The sequence below is a fragment of the Lineus longissimus genome, chromosome 18, assembly GCF_910592395.1.
Source record: "Lineus longissimus chromosome 18, tnLinLong1.2, whole genome shotgun sequence".
In the NCBI taxonomy this organism is placed as follows: domain Eukaryota; kingdom Metazoa; phylum Nemertea; class Pilidiophora; order Heteronemertea; family Lineidae; genus Lineus; species Lineus longissimus.
The window spans coordinates 4182337-4204457 of record NC_088325.1 but is presented as its reverse complement, the minus strand read 5'-3'; the positions used below and the strand labels follow the sequence as shown (position 1 = coordinate 4204457).

Sequence of the window (22121 nt, the reverse complement as noted above, 5' to 3'; positions counted from 1 at the left end):
AATTTGCACATTTGAATGCCCATGATCGATGAATAATGATTTTTTTTTAGAATTATTTTTTTTTAGAAGTGGTCTGAGCAACGAACATTATTGAAAACATGTGAATTAAAAAAGGATGGTGATAGGGAAAAAAGTTGGTATAGGAAAAACTTGTCTCCTGTTTCTGAAACTAAGTTATTTCCATTTTTAGACATTCACCATGATAAGTGTTTCAACTGACCTGACAGAACTGAAATAAACATTAAGGGCGGTCTCAAAAAATAAACAACGCTATATGATAATGCAAACAATTGTAAGATGCTTACCCTCATTATTGACAGCCATTGCCTCTGAAACATTTGGCTCTCCAACAACGTTTTCTGCTGTACACGTAATGTTATATTCTGTACTCTCCTTATCCATGTCTGTGCTCATTACTAACACTGTGCTCATAGTCTGTTTCTGGCCCTCCTTGGCCCCTGAGCAGTTCAACTCCCTGACCGCTGTCTTGCCATTAAAGGGTTGCTGGAAAATACGTGTGGCAATGGTAAAGCTAAAGTGTCTATTTCATCTTAATCTCTTACACTACAGTGGAACAGCCCTTTAGCGGACACCACTCTATCAAGGACACCCTCTCCATTTAAAATACTGCACTGGTAGCAAAAGGATGTTTCCTTTTAAATGAACAGTATTTTTTTCCAGATAATCAGTGCAACTCTCTCAATTGGGGACAGCATTTCCTAGTGCCGAGGGTCCTTATAAAGAAGTATTGTATTGTGATTTTATTACTGAACAAGAGCCATTTAAAAACTGCACAGTAGCTTTATTGCTCGAGGAACCACTGGTCGCTAATAGGGAACTTTCACCACTCACAGTACGTCATGACGTTTCATGCTTGACTGAGGAATAGTTTTAATGCTGAATCTAACATGACCTAGGGCCCTTATTCTGTATATAAGTTCACTGAAGATGGCCAATTCAACCCCTCTCCTGCCTATGCATATAGTCTCCCTAGTTGTCTACTCAAGACCAAAGACCAATAAATTGGTTCGATTTGGTGTAGACCTGAAAGGGCCAGACATCGTCCTCTGATATTGCTCTACTTACGTCATTTACAAGCCACGAAATCTTGGGTGCCGGATATGCACAGTTAGTTGTGCAGGTTATGTTCTTTTGCAAGAGCCGTGGATCTTCAGATGTAGTCTCGACAACTTCCTTTAGTGTTACAACTGTAACCGGAACTGAAAACAGACCGAAATAAAATGAAAAACCAATGCACATTTATTTCTGCCATAATAAATGAACGATTGAAAAAATCCACTGTCTCTGGTGTATTATAGTTCACGAGATATCATATGAAGTATGTATTCGTATTTATATGAGCGGCACTGTACAATGTCCTGCAGCTAATTTGGCTACCACTACTTCAAGAACCAGGGCTTAGCAACTTCAATCAAGGTAAATTGTTTGTACACCTTGATAAAAATCAAGACCTGAACACTTTCACTAGTTTCAGTGTCATGGGCGCCAAAAGAACCACTCTTGCATCCTGCCTAGTCATGTGCAATCAACTTTATTTATAATTCGTGAGTTCTTAGATTAGAGTGCTCTTATGCCTTACGTTGGTGTAGGTCCTGATTATAACTTACCCAAAACTTGTAAATTCACAATGTCCATATGTTTGTGATACAGACACCGATATACCCCATTATCGGCCCATTGGACATCCATTATTGTCATATTATAATATCCAAAAGGGTCCTCAGTGTCTGAACATGACATGATATATTTATCCTTTACAAAAGAAGAACAATCGTTGGTTTTTGTTCGGAAATTTGGCGGCGTATGCCAGTGTACCGGCACTACTTTATGAGGGTCATATTTCAGTTTGCACCACAGCCTGACGTTCTGTCCTTGCTTCACTTCGACTGGTTCTGACTGTACTGTGATATCGCTCAGGGAATAAACACCGGTCGATGCTGAAAAGAATTGATGAAGATTTGCTATATGGACCTACAAGGCGACATGCGGTGACTGTCATTTGAGGAATTTAAATAAACCATTTTTCTAAGCACAAGTATGTTTCGCTTGAAATAGGCTGCTTACAAAAACTAATTGGTCTAAAATAAAATAAAATATTTCAAAGTCGCCAAGTCGTTACTTCCCTTGTCGATATTTCATACCCCTGGTGAAATCTATACCCGGATTGTAGGGGAAGAAAAAGCGTCCAATGAGAGCGCCGCAATCAAACGTTGCAGCATCGTTATCTATATATAACGTGCCTAAGCACACCTATACCCATCCTGACTCTCATACGTTTGCGTCACCACTATCGAGCTCCACAAATCTATGACGGATTCCATCGATTTTCCTGTTTTCTCGGCACGCTCTCAGCGAGTGCCCAATCACAGCGCTGATATGAAAACTTAAAGAGGGCGAAGGTCTCGCGATCGTACGCTGTCCAACCTCGTCGCCTGTTTTGGCAAAGGTACAACTATTGCAGTTGTTAGTGTATTTTTAGAATCCGTTTAATGGGCACAGGGTTGTAGGCAGAAATTCTTTCTCCTGGGATTGCCAAGACAAAAACTAGCTAAATCCACAATCTCTAAAGTACTTTTTATCTACCTCTTTCCCCTGCATCATGGCAAAACATGAATTATCACAATTTTAAGTCGTATTGTATTGGATATTTCAAATCGTATTGTCGCTTCGAATCGGATAGGCCAGGGGCGGATCCAGGATATTTCGAAAGGGGGGCGCACTTTGAGGGCGAAGCCCGAATTGCGAGCGCCGCAGGCGCGAAGCGACGGCGGGGGTCTGAGGGGGGGGGGGGGCTCCCCCAGAAACATTTTTAAGATAAGACTCCATATATGCGATTTCCTGCCATCTGATCTTCAAATATTAAGCACCACTCACACCCCATTTTCAGTGTTTTTTGTTTGCAAAATCATCAGGAACAGATCGGTACTGCCTGAAAAATTTCTGAAAAAAAGTCCGACTGAAGGAAAGGCACGTGGTTTGAAGGAGGTAGTGATTTATGAAAGAAGGTTGAAAATTCTTTTTCAAAGATGAGCGTGTTTTTTTAGAATCTGGTCATGCTGATGCAGAAATCATGCATATTCTAAAGGCTCACTTACCAAGGGACAGCTAGATGACAGGTAAAGTCATGTGAGGTAATGTATATCCAAGATAGGTCAAATCTGGTTAGGTACCATTTAGCCTACGTATTTAAGTCACACAATATATAGAATATTTAATCCACTCCAACTTTTTTTCTACTCTTCGCAAATAAATCGACGAGAGATGACTGCGACTTTCGTTTTTCCGCCATGATTAGGCTACCTGTCTCGCATCAGCTGACCATTGTCAGCTGACCATTGCACAGATAGCCGATTGTGGCGGGAAAGATCCTTCGTGGGATCATGGCGTGTACATATTCTCGCGCTAAAGCCAAGGGGTGTGGTCATGTTTTATATGAGAGTGAACGTGTACGAAAGTTTGCTGCACTGGCTCGTTCGTTTAAGCTTGTTTAAGCTTAATTTGGGCTATAATTTTTTTACACCGTGCCGGAATTAGGGGGGGGGGGCGTGCGCCGGGTGCGCCCCCCCCCCCTTGGATCCGCGCCTGTAGGCCTACTACTGCAGTTCCTGAGGTCGTTGTTCTGATTGGTCCAAAATCGAGGCGACTTGCCTGGGCAAAAAAAGCTTCTGTGGCGGAAAATGCCAAGGGTTTGATGAGTGATTTGGCGGTGACAAAACATTGCCGGTCAAGATGGCCTATACCAGACTGCCGACCGAATAGATAGCACATTGCAGCGATCGGCGACGCAATATACCAATTATCTTTCCTACCGCTGCTTGTGTAACAAATTTCACAATTACCACTCTTAAGCAGTATGTGTTGAAGCGTAAAATTGGTATAAGATATTCAAACACAAAAGGGTTAGAAAGTTGTAATTTCATTACACTTTAAATCTGTTTTATTGAATTATACAACACAATCATGTACGCTGGGTGGGTGTGTCAAGTAGTAGGAACAATCGCTCTTCGCAGTGGGTTGTATTGGTTTTTGACAGGATTTGTTAGATGGAGCAAAAAGAAGCCTGATCTCAGATGGGTCATTTGGATTACTGAATGATATCTATATCCATCAACCACCATGCATATGAAATCAAGGAGAAAACTCATTTTAAATTTGTTCAGAAACAAACAATATGTGGTTCGGCATTGGTCAATGGAGCTCGAATTTGAAGTACATGAGTTGCAAGTATAGGCGACCTCGCCATCGCATTCAGTGCAAACCTCATGCCTTATTCGCGTGCAGATCATATTCTGAGATCTCAGTCTAATGCACATGTAACTTGTAAATGCTCGTTTCTATCTGACGCGACTTGCAGTTTGGTACGCTGATCCCTCATATGAAAAGTCAAGGACTTAGTGAGCCCCCTTAGGTCGGGGGAGTACCCCCGAACCCCCCTACGGTAGCGTAACGTTTTTACCCAGTACAATGGAGGGGAAACCCCCCAAACCCCCATGTTGGGGCCATCCATAGTTCCTTCCGACACATTTTTGTTTTGGTAATACATTGTGATTGTCCTTAGTCCTATTCATGCGCGGCCAAGCCCTAACCGTAGTTCCTAAAATCATTGATTTCTCGGTTCTCACAGTATGTCAGTGTTGATTTAGCAGTTGTTTTGGCAAAAACATGTTTTGTTGGAGTTTCTGAAACCTAGAGGCGCTACTCAATAGGCGGCTGACAAGAAACTACGAATTTACTGTTGTTGCCGACGTATGTGTACACTGAACTTGGGATGTGCGTCGGCCCCGTTTTAAAAAGCCGTCCAGTGCCAGTTGGTGCGTTTTTCGCTGATTTGTGCAAAATTCAACATATCTCAAAAGTTCAATGGTTGACCAAAGCAACTGTCTTTCATGGGGGAATGGTCACTGTAAGAATTATTCAGGAAGAAATTTATAACATTTGGGGGTTTTCGTGATTGTCCGGCCCAATTGGCAATATTGCCATTTGGGATGGTGAACAGAGCTAGGCCTAGGAGCAAATGCGACGCTTATGATTTATTTAAAGAAATAAAATGCCCGATTAAATATCCTGCAGAATCAGGGGAATCGGGCGTTTCCAGTGATATACGACACAAATGGGTTGTCTTCATGCATTCATTTTGGAAACGCATTTTAAAATAGCTGTTAAAGGGGCACGTCATCATCGCGTACATTTGGGAAAAACTCCCTGACGAGACCGGAGCAGACGGCTGAAAGTAGTTTAATTATTGGCCGCTAGGGTGCAGAATGTCGCTAACCCGAATTTATCACGCAACTATAGCTAAATAGAGCTAGTTCTAGTTTGTGATTCATTTGATACTTCAGATTTGGGCAGTAGACAAATATAACTTAGTCGTCAGTGTGGTTTTAAGCTGGAAAAGCATATTTGTGCCGTTTTTGGACGGCTGTGCGCGATTAGATTGATTTGTTTATGTCACGTGACCTCGACCATGTCGACACAAAATTGAAATAAACCACCCTTTTCTGTCAATATTTAGGACGGATATTTCCCTAATAAAAATATTAATATAATTGGCCAATTTCTTAGGCATATGTAGCGAATTCCCATGAAGATTTAAATTAATTTCAACCAATGGGATAGCAACCACCACCGGAAGAGCGCGGAGAAATCGTAAAGTAAACGGAGTTAATTGAGCGCCATTTTGAAAAACCAAAAAAAATTGATTGTAGTCTATGCAAGTTACTCTCGTCATTTCTCGTCATTACTCCCGCACACGCGTGTATCTTAAGAGCCCCGCCTAAGAAGGGGGGCTTATTACGTGATACGAAACAATTATCGGAATAATCCTCTTTGCGCTGAATTATCCGTGTATATAAAGTTAACCCTCCAAGGTTAAGAGAGGCACTCATTTTAATGTTAGCCAATGCTAGGCTATACTCGGGACTTTATGAAATTATGTAAAAACTGTAGAGCTGAAAACGCTTTAAGCCACGGGGTCATGTGTTAAATCCCTCGTATAGCCAGAATTACTGTTTTTATTTGTACTATTATATCATACATGTAGAAGCTCGACAGAATATAGAACCTTCGGATTAAGTTGCCATTTGACCTTGTCTGTTTGATAACAATTTGGCAATGTCAGTTTTGATAATTTGGCAATCACCTGCTTAGACCAGCGACGAAGTCAAGCGAAAACTCATCTTCTTCGTCCATTCGCACACTGTTGATCATGCACTCGGAACTAAATGCAGCTGGTGGTAGCGAAAGCACAACAAACAGACCACTTTGATTCGCAGTGACTGAGACAGTATATCGATGCAGTTTTTCGCCAACCAGACAGTTTGCTCCAACTGGTCTGAGTTCAGAAACTGGTTACCTGCATTTTTATCACTAGCTAATTAAATCTTTTGTCTTCGTCACATTCCTGGCTATGGTGTTGCACGGCAAAGCTTTCCGAGATCATATATTATTAACAAATAGCATGCATAAAGTGTAACATATCTGGTATCAGTCTGACCTCAGTAGCTCGGATCAAGATGACCAAGGCTACTGCGAAACCAAGTCGATTGCAAATGTATTCATCTTTACTGTAAGCTCTCCTCACTAAAAATGCCAAGTCTGATGAAGATTTAATCAAAATGCGGTTATTGTTTTTTTTAACAGTTTTTCCTCTTGTTGGCGGTGTGGTAGTAGGAGGAGTCATTGTACTTGTAGCAGGCACCATTGCGGTATTTGTTTTGTGGTAAGATACTGTACAGTCTGAAACATAGTCACAGACACTGGTTTCTCGATGATCACATAAGATATACAATCAAAACACCGCAGGATATCAATACACGAAGCGACCTCATGCAAGTCAAGCGCCACATCTACGACGGGGGAACATCTCTAATAGCGAAAGGCAAGGGCAAGTACCACTTCCTGAGCCCAAGATATGCGACGAGAACCCGCAAGTCGCGTGAAAGTGACAAAATATTAAGGAAAACTAAACGCTACAATTCTGTTTATTCAAAGTGAATGCAGTCGCAGTGTAGCATGTTACTCGTACTTCCACGTTTATTGGTTGCGTCAATTTAAGCACATTTGCCAGGTCTATTAACGCTGTTTTTACTTCCGCAGGAAACATGCACTGGCGCGATGGGGGACGAGGCAGAGTCTTCGACCTATAAATGGCACCACAGATAAAGATGATACAAGAATCAGGGTGAATCAGCTATCGTCAAATGACACCGCAGATTACGACGATACGAGGATTGAATTTAAAACAGCCGGAAATAGCTCTGTACATCCCAACGCGAATACTGGGACTGAATACGAAAATGATGCATTTCACCCAAAACGCCCGCCCGACCAGAATGCTGCACTGCCAATGGCTGTAGGGCATCACAATCCAGTACGCGCAGTCCTTGGGAACGAGCCCACAAGCTCTGATGATGAAGTAGACGTATACGCCTACGACTACGTGGATAGTCCTTCGAGAAGGCTGCAAAATGATTCGGGCGAAAACCCACCTCTCGAACCTCAGGATCATCAAATGGAGTACGCAACGCCATATGAGCAGTTCGGGCAGGATGTCTTAAGCAAGAAGAAAATCGGTCAGGAGAGACAGGATCCGGAGCCTGAAGACAAGGACAGCAACTTAACAATCCCCATCCAGGGACAATCTGGCCAGAGCACAACTGAAAGCAGTTCAAGCCAATCCGATGGGGACAATAAGCGGCCCCAAAGTCACTCAAATGACGATATGGCTCACAGCCAATTGTCAACATATGCCAATTTAGGTCGAGTAGAGCCAGTTCAGCATGGAGAATATCTGGACCTCAGACATGTACAGCCGTGTCTGGAATAATAGTGTATCGGTATCTCAATAGTCAGCGCTAATTTGGGCTAGGGTAATACGTATGCGGTCACGCAGCGATGAAAAAAGGTCTGGTCGAGGTTAAACTGACAATAGTCCATTTGAAAAAGAACAATTTCCTTGCACTGTTTAGGGTGGGGAGGTTGCAACATCTTTATATTCAAAATATCATATGAAGAATTAAGCGTGGTCTGTATGACTAGTATTTTTCAAGTGCATGTCAATAAATTCTCGTCAGTAGATTGGAACCCTAACACCCCAAAAGTGGTGCCTTGGAAAAAAAATTGATGAAAAAAGTGCCAGAACCACCAATCCGCGAGGATGGAGTTAAAACGTCTGTCTCTCTTGCTAAAATTTCCCCAGTGACATTCAGCGCCACCTGTAGTGGTGGACGTAGTTTTGCTGACACTCTTTTGAGACCGATCTGAACCCTCTTAAAGTTGCACATATGTCATGGTGGTTGTCCATACTTGTGAAGTTGGAACGACACCAACGAACAGGTAGGTGGCGCCCGTGTGTAGCATGAGCATTGTATATATTGCTATTAACGTCATCTATGAGGCAAGTGGTAACCGTCATTTACGTCACGGCGATTTTCGCAGATTCGGGACTTCGTCGCGGCCGCAAAATTCCTTTGAACACGTTTTTCATTTTAGGCTCTTTGGCTTACCGTAGGGGAGTTGAAACAACACCGCTGTGTCCGTCGTTGTATTCTGTTTCAAAACCAGTGGCACGTTTCTTAACCGCTGGGGCTATGAACTTGAAACTTTGTACACAGGACCCCCCCCCCCCACCCCCCCCCCGCAGGTCAGGTGACCTCTGACAATAAATTCCAATCCGATCTGATTCTTGATTTGGCAACTAGGGGCCAGAAGTGGAAACCTAAAAAGTGTGATATCTCTCTTATGAGAGACCTGTTTTCGATAACATTTTTTATGGTAGGTTCTTCTAGTAAGGATACATCACATATCATACAGGTTTGTGATTTGACCTAATTTTCAGAGCCACAGAGGTCAAAAGGAGTAAATTATCCGTTTGAGTGTAACTATGGCGCGTTTCTTAACCGATAAAGCTATGAACTTGAAATTAGGTACACATGACTCCATACATCATATAACCTTTGACACCGAATTTCGGTCTAATCTGATTCTCGACTTGGCCACCAAGGGGCCAAAACTAAAAAAAAAAAAAAGGGATATATCTCACTTAATAGTAACTTGTTTTCAATTTTATTTTTATGGTAGGTACTCAGAGCAAGGATACATCACATATCCTATGGGTTTTCGATTTGACCTAAATTTTAAGGTCGAAGATGTCAAATGGCGTAAATTGGCCGTTTGAGGGTAACTCTGGCAAGTTTCTCAACCGCTGAAGCTATGAACTTGAAATTTTGTACACATAACCCCCTAAATCAGACAACCTCTGACATCAAATTTCGGTCTGATCCAATTCCCGACGTGGCCACCAAGGGGGCCAAGACTAAAAAAGGCACAAAATGTGACATTACATTTAATATTAGTGACTTGTTTCAATGATATTAAGTGACTTGCTTTCGATGATATTTTTATGGTAGCTCACATGTCATACCGACTTTGGTTTGAGCTAGGCCTATATATACTATATACATGTAGCATGTTTCTTAACCAGGGTGAATTCCTAACCACCAAATATCTATACGGTGAGCGCAATGGCCCTTGGGCGTTTCATTAAACTCGTTTCCGATGGATTTGAACCCTTCCCTCAAAAGAGCACATTACTTCTGCTTAGATGAGAGGTTTTGTTATACTTTGCGTACATGTCAGAATGATAATACTGGGTTGCTAGGAATCCTAGGTATTTTGAAGCCCTTTTGACCAAAGCCCTTACAGGCCTTTGGTCTCAAAAAAAGGCTTCAAAATAGCCTAGAAAACCCCTAAGAACCAGCCACCCCAGTATTATCATTCTTAGGGAATACTACAGCTCAATGGGTTATTTCCTTAAAATAAATGGCCTTTTTACTGTCTTCATTATCCAAAACTGAAGTTAAAACCAAACATAATTATTCATCAGCTTCTGGAGTAATAAAGTATTATCCAATAGCAAATCAACATAAAAGTAACTTCACCTATGACTTCTTTAATCTAGAAGTAACTGTTACCAGTAACAATTTCTTCCGCCTGCAAGAAACTAAGATAACACATGGGTTTTTGAGCCTGAAAAATAAGAAAGACTGTCTGCGACTGGAAAAAAATCCATTATCGTTTTACCAGATCCAATTTAACATGGCTGTTTGGTTTGCTACTGCCGGTTGTGGTATTTCAATAGATGATCACTTGAATCACAGTGACCCATTGATAAGGTCAATTTACAGATTTCATGTTTACTATCAAATATTGAAGATCATGAAGAATCTAGAGATACCAATTCCAGGTGAAAGTGATTTCAATGAGACAAACAATAACATTAACCGTAGGAAACTAGGAGGGTTATTGAGTGAATTTGGTTTAAAAGACGAATATGATTTCTCAGTGTTTGAAAATAACGGTGGTTGGAGGTCATGGAGTGTACCGGATTACAACCCGAACATAACTGATCCTGGATATTACATCAATGATTCTAAAATCAATTTCTTCCTCATGCAAGTTCATGAAAATAGAATGCCACCGATGTTCAGTAAAGACTGGGATGCTGGAATGGCTAATTTCAAATATCCAGATACTTTCATCAAGGATCATGTCAGGAGACACAAGAATGTATTTGATGTAATCACACAAAATGAATGTCAAACCTATCAACAATTCATGATATTTAAATCAAATGGTTTCTCTAATCCTGGAATAGAGAGGTTGAATGACACAATAAGAACATATGTTTACTGTATTCTGGGTGCTCAGGCGTTGACCAGAACACCAATAATTGGAGTACCGGGTACAGAATTGGATGCTCAGAAGGAATTTAACAAACTATTAAAGGACTCGATTAATCAACATCCTGATATTCCCACTTCAATTCAAAGATACCAAAAAGCAGTGAGTGACACTCAAACAAGACTAGATTATGTAATAGCACCAGGATTGTATGTCATAGGGTCAAATATGGTACTCGTTATTGGTAAGCTGGATAACTACAATAATAACATTCTAATAGCACCAAAAAATGCTAAACCTGGTAAGAATGACATTAACCACAAAAAGACCTTACCACCACCACTGATGGAAGGAAATAGTTCTAAGAAAATAAGAGTTAAGAGTAGTGTTGATACTGTCAAGACCAGTCATACACCAAAGAGTAATGTTGATGCACCAAAAACAACTGAAACATCAAAGAATACTCCTACTACTAAACGGGACACCAAAGTTGAGAGGGATGATGATACTCATGAAACAATTAAATTCATGCTTTACTCAGTTGTTGGTACATTGATTGTTTTTATGGTTAGATAAATGAGTAATTATGGCTGAAGGAGGTGAAAGTTATGAAATGAGTGATTACGATCCTAATTTCGATCCTGATGTGGATGATCTTCCTGATTGGACAAAGTATAGAATTTTTCAAGATGACGGCACAACATACAACACAGGTACTAGTAACTTAACTGATGAAACTTCATTCACTACAACTCCAGATAGAGTAAGAAGTATTGTCCCTGAATTGATGGTAAAGGAGTTTAATTACGATGAAGTAGAGGGTAAACTTGATACAGCATTGGAAGGAACAAAATGGCAATATGACAAGAAAAAATTGAGTAATCTTGCACCACACATTATTTACACTAGAAACAAACTTTACTACCATCCGAAAACAATTGATGAAGGTAATTTGATAAAAGATAAACTAGAAAACGAATTTTTATTTAGCACGGCCTATCCTAATAAGGATGGCGAAGACATAAAGTTAATTCCTTTAACTAAGGGTGATGGAAGCTTCTATGCTGAAAACACTTTAAAGGTTAAGTTTGGTACTAATTTTGTTAATTATTTAAAAGGTATGATTGAACCTGACCCACCAGGAGGGGAACCTAAATCTGCATCCACTCAAACGGATGGTTTAATTGAAGAGATTGTCACTTCAACTAAACCAATAGATAAACTGATAGATTCTAATGATGATGAACTTAAAACACTGGGTTTTACTGAATCTGCCTTGAGAGAACTTAGAGGGTTAAAACAGGCTGGTGATGATCTAGCTGCAGTAAAGAGGGATAAGGACATGCAAATAGAGGAATTAGAAAATAAACTTCATAATTTAACAAGAGACTATGTAAAGTATGTAGAAGAAGATGCTAAAGATACGGGGGAGTTGAAAAAGCAAATAGATGAACTAAATGACAAATTGTATGAGGAAATGTCAAAGGTATGGAGGTTAGACAATGACAGTGAGTCACAAACTAGAAGAATTAAACGTTTAATTGTTGATGTTCTAAAGAAACCAGATTCAACTATTCCTCTAAAGGACAGAATAAAGTTACTTTTTAAGACGTATGGTGTAACCATTAGCGCCATAATAACAGCTGTTGTAATGACATTTACAACTCTAGGTCTCAGTATCAGTAGTGCTTTAAGTGGTGCCACTAAATCTGTAAAACCAACTCCAGGACCAGACCCAACTCCAGGACCTACACCAGAACCTGGGCCAGGACCAAAACCATCAATACCAGATAAAGTAAAAGAAGGTCTTAAGAAGTTGGCTGAATGGTTGAAAGAACTAGCCAAGAAATCAGCTGCAGCTTTACCTGGAATAATAGGGTCTTTAGTTTCATTTCTCCTGAAAACAGTTGGTGCTGCTGTTGGCTTTCTAGCTGAACATCTGATCACAGCAGTTATTGCTATTGTGAGCTCCATAATCTATGGTTTAATTGGGGGTGTTAAAGCCTTAAAATCACGTAAAAGGTCTTAGGTGACCTTCTATCAAAAACAATGTTTAAAAAATAATTATCATGTAAATATGAATAAATACATCTCATTAAAAGATTATTATTCTAGTGAGTGGAACAATGAGAATCTTAAAGGATTCATTCGTCCTAGGGCCATGGATAGAAATTTCAGTGAAGAAAATGACAGCAAGAATTATGACAGTGGGAAATTTGATAAGCCTACTGAGACACACAAAGTAGTCCTGCCAAGAATGAAAGAATATGACGTCAGTACCAAAACTAATGCCCAATTCTGCCGTAAGTGCAAACGTTGGCCACTTTTTGAGTATCAAAAAAAATTAAATTTAGCCAGGAACGCCGCTAAAACTGTGAAGTATCAATTCTGCATTGTTTGTAATGCAACCAGTTACGATGATGATTTTAAGAATCTTGAGATCAAGATTGACAACAAGATTCGTTATTTTGACATTATTCTTAGAAAGCTTGGATGGAGACGTTTGTCTGAATCGGTTCTCAAATATTTAAAGGACTTTGTGGAAGTGTATTTACAGTGCTACTTTTCAAGTCACAGAAAATGTCTTAGTAAGCAGAGATATGAAAGTACAGTCCACTTAGCTTTAAAAATGGGTATTGCCACTCTCCCCTCTAAGTTACGGGAAAAGGGGTTACATGGCGAGGCCATACTTGTTGAATTTCACTGTGGGGAATATGACTGGTTTCTTGCCATTGAATTTATCAACAGAGCTATTGGTAAACCCCAATTAACAGATGAGAATATCACTAACCTTAGACTAGTGTACTATGCTTTCCTTAGATTTCTGCATTACTGTGGTGTGAAGGTCACAATTAACTACAAGGTATTTTTACACCAAGCCTTTAAAACGATGAAAATTGATTATGTAATATTTAGACCTTTTTTTAACCAACAAGGAGCGAGTTAATGATTTGGAGAGATTATGGTATGATTTCACTCAAAGTATTTTCTTCCAGAATTACAAGGTTGAGAAGGAATATGACCAGGATATTGACAAGCAGTTTGACGTTTTATTGAGTGCTAGTGCAGGTCGAGACATTAACTGCATCAGTAGTATTAAGTTAGCACCAGCTAGTGTTAAGTGCAATAAACTTGTGAAAACAGCATTTTGCACTTAACACTCATGTTTCTATTATTTTAAATGAACAGTCAGCAAATGAATAGTCAGACATCATCTGTAATTGAACAACAAATGAAACATATTGGTGTTATCAATCAAAACCCAGTCGGACGCAGTCCTGAGAGCATAGCTCGAGTCGGGGCTTCTAACCAACAGAACACAGGTAGTTACCAACAGAACACTGGTAGTTACCAACAGAACAGTACTAACTTTCAACAGAACTGCACTACAAATCAACAAGTTTCAAACAAGCAGTTGAATAGTTCAAATTTAGTTACTCCTAGTCAAGGAATAGTCAATTCTAGTTGCCAACTAGGATCAACTAGCAATCAACAAGGTTCAAGTAGCAATCAACAAAATTTGAACTATTTGACTGATAGTGGCCTTAAAGCCAAACAAGACTTAGAAATTTTAGTTGCAACTGGGAAAAGCAAGGATTTACTTAATACACAACTAACTTTAAATGACTTAGATAATATGACAGAAAAGGAACTCTTAAAACACCATAGAATCTACATGACAAAGATGGCTGCCAGACTTAATGATTCTTTGGGTAAGACAGTACTTAAAGCTTACACTAAATTATCAAGGTGGTTATTACCAATAGATGACGAGGATGATCTTTACCATGACCTCAGAAATGATTACATCGTTACCAATGAACTTGACAAATGGCTTGGATGGTTTAGTAACAAAATGGGACCATTGACGGCACTTGCTTCAACAACACTTATTACTTTAGGCCATTGTCATGAGGAATCATCAATGAATACATCGGGTATGAATACACCAAATATGAATACACCAAATATGACTGTCTCTGAATGTGACAAACCAATAGATGAAAGTCTAAATATTACAGGTAGTGATGATAAAGAAGACTAAATTAACCTGGTCATGAGAACAGAGTTCGAATTAATTCGGCCAAGATAAATGGAACTTGAAACTGTAACTGATACTACTAAAGTTTCAGTGTCTAAGAAACCTCGATCAGAGAAACAATTAGCATGGTCTAGAGAAATGGGTAGAAGATCTCAGGAATTTAAGAGGATAAAAAAGGATAAGACGACATTTAAAGTACAGGACTCCTCCCCAAACAACAGAGTTGTGGAAAAGGAGGAAGAAGAAGTAGAGGAAGAAGACCCACAATCTCAAAATACTGATGTATCACTGCGTGAATCTACCAGTAATACCTATGTCTATGTAGGTTTAGGTGCAATTATTTTGGCAGCATTTATTATGTTTAAGAAACTTCCTAAAAAAGTAAGTAAAGAGCAGCGATCAGGCTTGAATGAAGCAGTCATGAAGGGATCACTCAGGAAGGGGTCAATTAGCCCTCTTGTTAAACCTGTAGTTAAAGAGAAGAAATGTACTATTCCTTTAATGGAATGATCTCATCAGGTGGTCCGAGGTGCTTGTCTTCACCACAAGAGTTTAACTCTATTCTTAACTCTAAAGAAACCTCTGTTCCTCTGAAATTAACTAGATTACCATTCTCATCAGTGATTTCGAATTTTCTGTGATTAGTACACTTATTTATCGTTTTCTTACAATTCGGTTCGTATCGCAGCATTTTTATTTGGTCACCATCTTCTACAGGTATGATGCAGAAAATGTCAGATGGTTTATTGTTGTAGAGGGTCTTAGCTTTGTCAACCAAATTTGATCTTAAGAATAGTTATTTTCTGTAAAAGTTAAGTGGCTTGGTGGAGCAGTATTTTCCTTTCTTGGTGAATTTAGTTTGTTTAAAAGCAAAAAATGTGTTTACTATTGTAAAATATTCATCACCGAGATAGTAATCTTTCAACATAAACAACCTGTCTTCAGTAAGTTCAATGATAAGATAATTGTTATTGTCACAGCTGATGTTAACATGTCCTGCAGGATTTTTGATACGCTCATTGATAAAGGAGCTAAGTTCGGACAAACTGAAATGACCATCAAAAGGGACATAGAAAGAATCGGATTGTTGTCTTGAGTCATTTTCCATTTTTAACAATTCGGTAATACCCGGAACGTTATCACCAGTCCACCATGAATTGTAAAAGGTTATCGATTTCAAAGTAATGGATTTTATGTCTAATTGGTCTGTTAAGTAGTACTCAAATTTGGCTTCATTACATTCTTGTTCACTGATTATGAAGTCCATTTCTATTTAATTCAAGAGATTTATTGAATTTAATAAATTTTAGTCTAATAAATAGACTGACTGATAAGAATCAGAAAATACTTTGCACTACATGTGACAAGTACATATCATACAATAATATGGCCATTCACAGGATAACCAAAGGTCACCTGACCAAATTAAATCCGGATTATGTCCCTATTGCTCAACCCCGAGCCCCATCACTTATCACTAAAAGTATGGATAAGAAACTTGCATTTGAGGAAAATGAGCTAGATGGCATAAAGAAAGTGAGTGGAGTAGAAATAGTAAAACAATTTGGCAAGCCTGTAGTCACCATTAGTTTAAAGATTGACAGAGAAGCTAAACAAGTGTATGAATACAGAGAGAAATTAGAGGAGGTATTATTTCAACTCAATGATTACCATCACAAAATAAGCATATCAGTATTTGCTCAGTTTGATCGTCAAGGTGAAAGTGTAACACACCCCATACAGTCTCCAATGGAAAACATAATTTCAAGGAACCAGGCAATTTATGCCATAACCAACCAGTTAAACTACATTAAGACACAGATTGAGGAAAGGTACTTTCAAGGGTCTGGACTTACACTGAACAAAATAGAGTCTTGTAACATGACCATCTGTTCTTACAAGAGGTGTAAAGGTAGTCATTACACTAAATGACCATTTAAAACAAAAGCTGTAATCAATGTGGAGTCGAATGACAATAAATGTTTTCTCTGGTCTTTATTGGCCGCTAAATATCTAAAAGAAAATCCTGAGAGTACATTCAATATCACTACTGATATGCTAGAAATGACTTCGTCACGAGAACAGAGTTCGAAAACTACTGATATCAAAATAGACTCATTTCCTGTATGTATTCAAAAATATATATCACTAAGATAGAGAGTGATAATAATCTCAAAATTAATGTGTTTAAATTGCAGAATGAATCGGCTAAGAGCACCTGTGAGGCAAAACTAGAACCTCTCTACCTGTCCAAGAATTATGACGATGATGATGTCATTGATCTGCTCTATTTCAAGGACCATTTCATGTACATAAGAGACATCAATCTTTTCTTCAGGTCACTCGCTCATAGAGTGTATCTTTGCAGGAGATGCATGAATTACTTTTACAGGAAGTCTACACTAGACAATCATAAAAAGAAATGTGGAGAACACGATTACTGTAAGATCAGTCTGCCTCCACCTAACAGTAAATGGTCACAGCTTAAATTTGAAAAACACTCATTCAAGAACAGAGTTCCATTTGTAATCTATGCTGATTTTGAATCAATAAGCGAACCAGTAGTATCAGTAGAGCCACCTATGATGAAAGAACCGAGTTCAAAGAAGCTATTCAAACAACATGCATCAGCTGTTGGTGTTTATGTTCACTCAGACTACCCACAACTTTACAGTAGCCAGTGTGTGTCTCACAGGGGTGCTGATGTTGTAGATGTGTTCTGTAACTGGTTAATCAGGCTGGAAGAACAATTCTCTAATTTATTGAACTGTAACTTTCCTCTAACAATGACAGATGAAGACTGGCAGAAATATCAATTAGAAACACAATGTTATTACTGTAATCAACCTTTAGGATATGACAAGGTCAAGGATCACGATCACTACAGTGGTAGATATCGAGGTGCTGCTCACAGCTCATGCAATTTGAATGAAAATAAAGCCATGTTCGTTCCAGTATTTTTTCACAATCTTAGTAATTATGATTCACACCTGTTTATTAAAGACTTAATGACTAAACTACCGAAGTACAAGAAACTGAAATTACTTGCCAAAACAGCAGAGGAATACATCTCATTTCAGTTCGGTTGTTTCAGGTTTTTGGACTCGTACAGATTCCTGCAGTCCAGTTTAGACAACATAACCAAATCAATGCTGGATGATGACTTTAAAATTACGAGACAGAAGTTCCCAAATACCATTGATTTTAAACTATTGAGGAAGGAGGGTTCAGTACCTTACTCTTTTTACACATCACATGAAAGCTACAATGTCACTTACCTAGAAAAGTCTATGTTTTTTGACGAATTGAAAAATGAAATGGCACCTGATTCTGCCTATGATGAGGCTAAGGTAATATGGGATCATTTCAAGATCAGGAATCACGGTGAGTTCATTGACCTCTACCTCAAAACTGATGTGATCCTTTTAGCTGATTTATTTGAGAAATTCAGGGATGTCAATTTGAACTACTTTCAGATAGATCCATGTCACTGTTACTCGGCACCAGGCCTAACCTGGCAAGCTGGTTTGAAGTACACAGGAATAAACTTAGAACTACTGACTGATACCAACATCTTACTTACTTTTGAGAAAGCAATACGAGGTGGAATTTCGGGTGTTATGGGAACAAGACATGTCAAGGCCGATGAGAGTCATAAGCTCCTGTACATTGATGCTAACAATCTTTACGGATGGTCCATGATGGAACCTCAACCCTATGGTAGTTTTGAAATGATAGATATTGATCCACTTAACATGAATGTTATTAGTAAAGAGCAGATTATGGCAATTCCAAGTGATAGTGAAGTAGGCTACTTCTTAGAGGTGGATTTGGAGTATCCAGGAAATATTAAATTTAAGTCAAGGAACTTTCCATTCTGTCCCGAATCTCTCTTTATTGAAGATGATGAATTAAGTCCTTACCAGAGAGAGTTACTGGGCGATGATAAAAGATCAAATGTAGAGAAACTAATACTAACACAAAAGGATAAATCTAATAACATAGTGCATTACAGAATGCTACAATTTTACCTCAAGCACGGAATGGTACTTAAGAGGGTTCATTCGGTGATATGTTTTAAACAATCAAAGTGGTTAGCACCATACATTGATTTTAATACTAAAAGACGTATGGATTCTAAGACTGATTTTGAGAAAGACTATTTCAAGCTCATGAATAATGCTTTCTACGGAAAGACTTGTGAGAATGTAAGGAACAGGGTGGAAATATAATTGGTAACGGACGGGGAGAGAGCCAGGAGTGTAATAGCCAATCCCAGGTTTTCATCGATATGCGTATTTGACGAACAGAATGCTGCTATTAGCATGAGGAAAACATCAATGAAATTCAACAAACCAATCTACATAGGAGCTTCAGTACTTGAATTATCTAAATTATTAATGTATGAATTCTATTATGAAGTTCTTCAACCGTACTTTGGTGAGAAAAATATTGAACTACTGTATCTAGATACAGATTCATTTGTACTTAACATTAATACTGATGACTTAACTAAAGACTTAAAGGAGTTGAAACACTATTTTGACTTCAGTAATTATCCAAAAGATCATCCACTCTATGACACCAGTAAGAAGAAGGTGCCAGGTTATTTCAAGGATGAGTTAGGAGGAGTCGAGATGACTGAATTTATTGCCCTGAGAAGTAAGATGTATGCTTACAGGACAAAAGATTACGATTCTAAGAAATTAAAGGGTATTGCCAAGAATGTAGTAAAGAGAAATATTTCATTTGATGACTATGTTGATTGTCCTGAAAAGAGTATGTCATTTTACCACAAGATGAGACACTTAAGATCAGATAAACACCAAATCTATTTGGAAGAAGTTGACAAAAAAAGCCTCAGTCCTTTTGATGATAAGAGGTTCATACTTGAAGATGGAATAAGAACGTTACCATTTGGAATGTATTATGAAGGCTACATAGATTACAGCGATTCAAAATTCGCTTGAGTGCAAAATCTTTCTTAAACTAATGAATATGGTGGCGCTGATGGTAGTGGCACTGGCGGAAATTCACCCCTAACACCGAAGTCATGGTGATAGTGATAGTGATACACCACATTAGGATTAGGACTATTTAGTCCTGTTTGATTTACTGAACTTTTAGTTTCTCTGTCTGAGCTATCTTTTTTCCTTGTTCTAAAAAGGTTTTTTTTGAGAGACTCTACATCGACATTGGAATTGGTCTCCCTTTGTTTTTTCCTAATGGCATTTTTCATCGAAATGTATTTCTCCTTCTCCTTGAGTATTAAACCGAATTCCTCTGTAGATATGTGAGAATCGGTTAAGGCTTTACTGACCAAATCATTGATTGTGTTCAGTTTGGAAATGGCCAACATGCTTATCTTCTCATGCTTTTCAATTTTCCTTAGAATATTCTTTTTCTCCCAGCCTAAGGCCGATGAAATAATGGCACTACCTATTGTTACGCCACCCAGAGCTAAACCTATCGGAGCCGTGATGACACCAGCTAGAGCGGAAACACCAACAGAGCCAGCTGCAATGCTGGCAAAATTAAGGAAATGGCTTATGCCTACGGTGGCCCATTAGGGACATCATGTTTTTTTTTAGATTCAAATACGATTTTTTTTTCTCGAATTTTCTCCACGGAATTAAGTATTTTCTCCACGGAATTAAGTATTTTCTCCACGGAAATAAATACTTTTCTCCACGGAAATAACATTTATCTCCACGGAAATAACATTTATCTCCACGGAAATAAATACTTTTCTCCACGGAAATAAATACTTTTCTCCACGGAAATAACATTTATCTCCACGGAAATAACATTTATCTCCACGGAAATAAATACTTTTCTCCACGGAAATAAATATTTTTCTCCACGGAAATAACATTTATCTCCACGGAAATAAATACTTTTCTCCACGGAAATAAATACTTTTCTCCACGGAAATAACATTTATCTCCACGGAAATAAATACTTTTCTCCACGGAAATAAATACTTTTCTCCACGGAAATAACATTTATCTCCACGGAAATAACATTTATCTCCACGGAAATAAATACTTTTCTCCACGGAAATAAATACTTTTCTCCACGGAATTAAGTATTTTCTCCGCGGAAATAACATTTATCTCCACGGAAATAAATACTTTTCTCCACGGAAATAAATACTTTTCTCCACGGAATTAAGTATTTTCTCCGCGGAAATAACATTTATCTCCACGGAAATAAATACTTTTCTCCACGGAAATAAATACTTTTCTCCACGGAATTAAGTATTTTCTCCGCGGAAATAACATTTATCTCCACGGAAATAAATACTTTTCTCCACGGAAATAAATACTTTTCTCCACGGAATTAAGTATTTTCTCCGCGGAAATAACATTTATCTCCACGGAAATAAATACTTTTCTCCACGGAAATAAATACTTTTCTCCACGGAATTAAGTATTTTCTCCGCGGAAATAAATAATTGATTCCGCTGATATGATTGGTCCTGCATTTTAGAGGACGAGGTCAAGGTGAAACTATTAACCCTTAAACCCCAACCTTGCGGTAGGCTCGGGAACCAAGCTGTACAGGCGCTGCCCGCTGGAACACGAGGCCGCTTGTCAATCCTGTTTGACATTGTCAGATCTGACTATACGTGTATAGTGTTGGCATGAAGACTGTGGAAGATGTAAGTAACACGATGATTGTCAGATTTGATACGTTTTGAATCATAAAAATGCAGTTGGTAGCATCTTTGTAGAGTGGCCTAGTATCAGTGAAGAAAACGGTACGTGGAGACCCACTGCCGATGTTATGTATAGCTAGCTATCGCGCGCAGTAGCTAGCTATACATAACATCGGCAGTGGGTCTCCACGTACCGTTTTCTTCACTGATACTAGGCCACTCTACAAAGATGCTACCAACTGCATTTTTATGATTCAAAACGTATCAAATCTGACAATCATCGTGTTACTTACATCTTCCACAGTCTTCATGCCAACACTATACACGTATAGTCAGATCTGACAATGTCAAACGGGATTGACAAGCGGCCTCGTGTTCCAGCGGGCAGCGCCTGTACAGCTTGGTTCCCGAGCCTACCGCAAGGTTGGGGTTTAAGGGTTAATAGTTTCACCTTGACCTCGTCCTCTAAAATGCAGGACCAATCATATCAGCGGAATCAATTATTTATTTCCGCGGAGAAAATACTTAATTCCGTGGAGAAAAGTATTTATTTCCGTGGAGAAAAGTATTTATTTCCGTGGAGATAAATGTTATTTCCGCGGAGAAAATACTTAATTCCGTGGAGAAAAGTATTTATTTCCGTGGAGAAAAGTATTTATTTCCGTGGAGATAAATGTTATTTCCGCGGAGAAAATACTTAATTCCGTGGAGAAAAGT

The 22121-nt window shown here is 38.8% G+C and overlaps 1 protein-coding gene across 2 annotated transcripts in view; it reads right to left on the bottom strand.

Annotated features, from left to right (window-relative positions):
- LOC135502519 (neural cell adhesion molecule 1-A-like) overlaps positions 1-22121 on the bottom strand; it is a 111690-nt gene that overhangs the window by 67270 nt on the left and 22299 nt on the right. For both annotated transcript variants that reach the window (XM_064795435.1, XM_064795436.1), the window contains exons 2-4: positions 1629-1958; positions 1087-1220; positions 306-504 (exon numbers count right to left, since the gene is read on the bottom strand). In XM_064795435.1, the coding sequence (XP_064651505.1) occupies positions 306-504; positions 1087-1220; positions 1629-1958 (663 nt within the window). The remainder of the gene's footprint in view (positions 1-305; positions 505-1086; positions 1221-1628; positions 1959-22121) is intronic.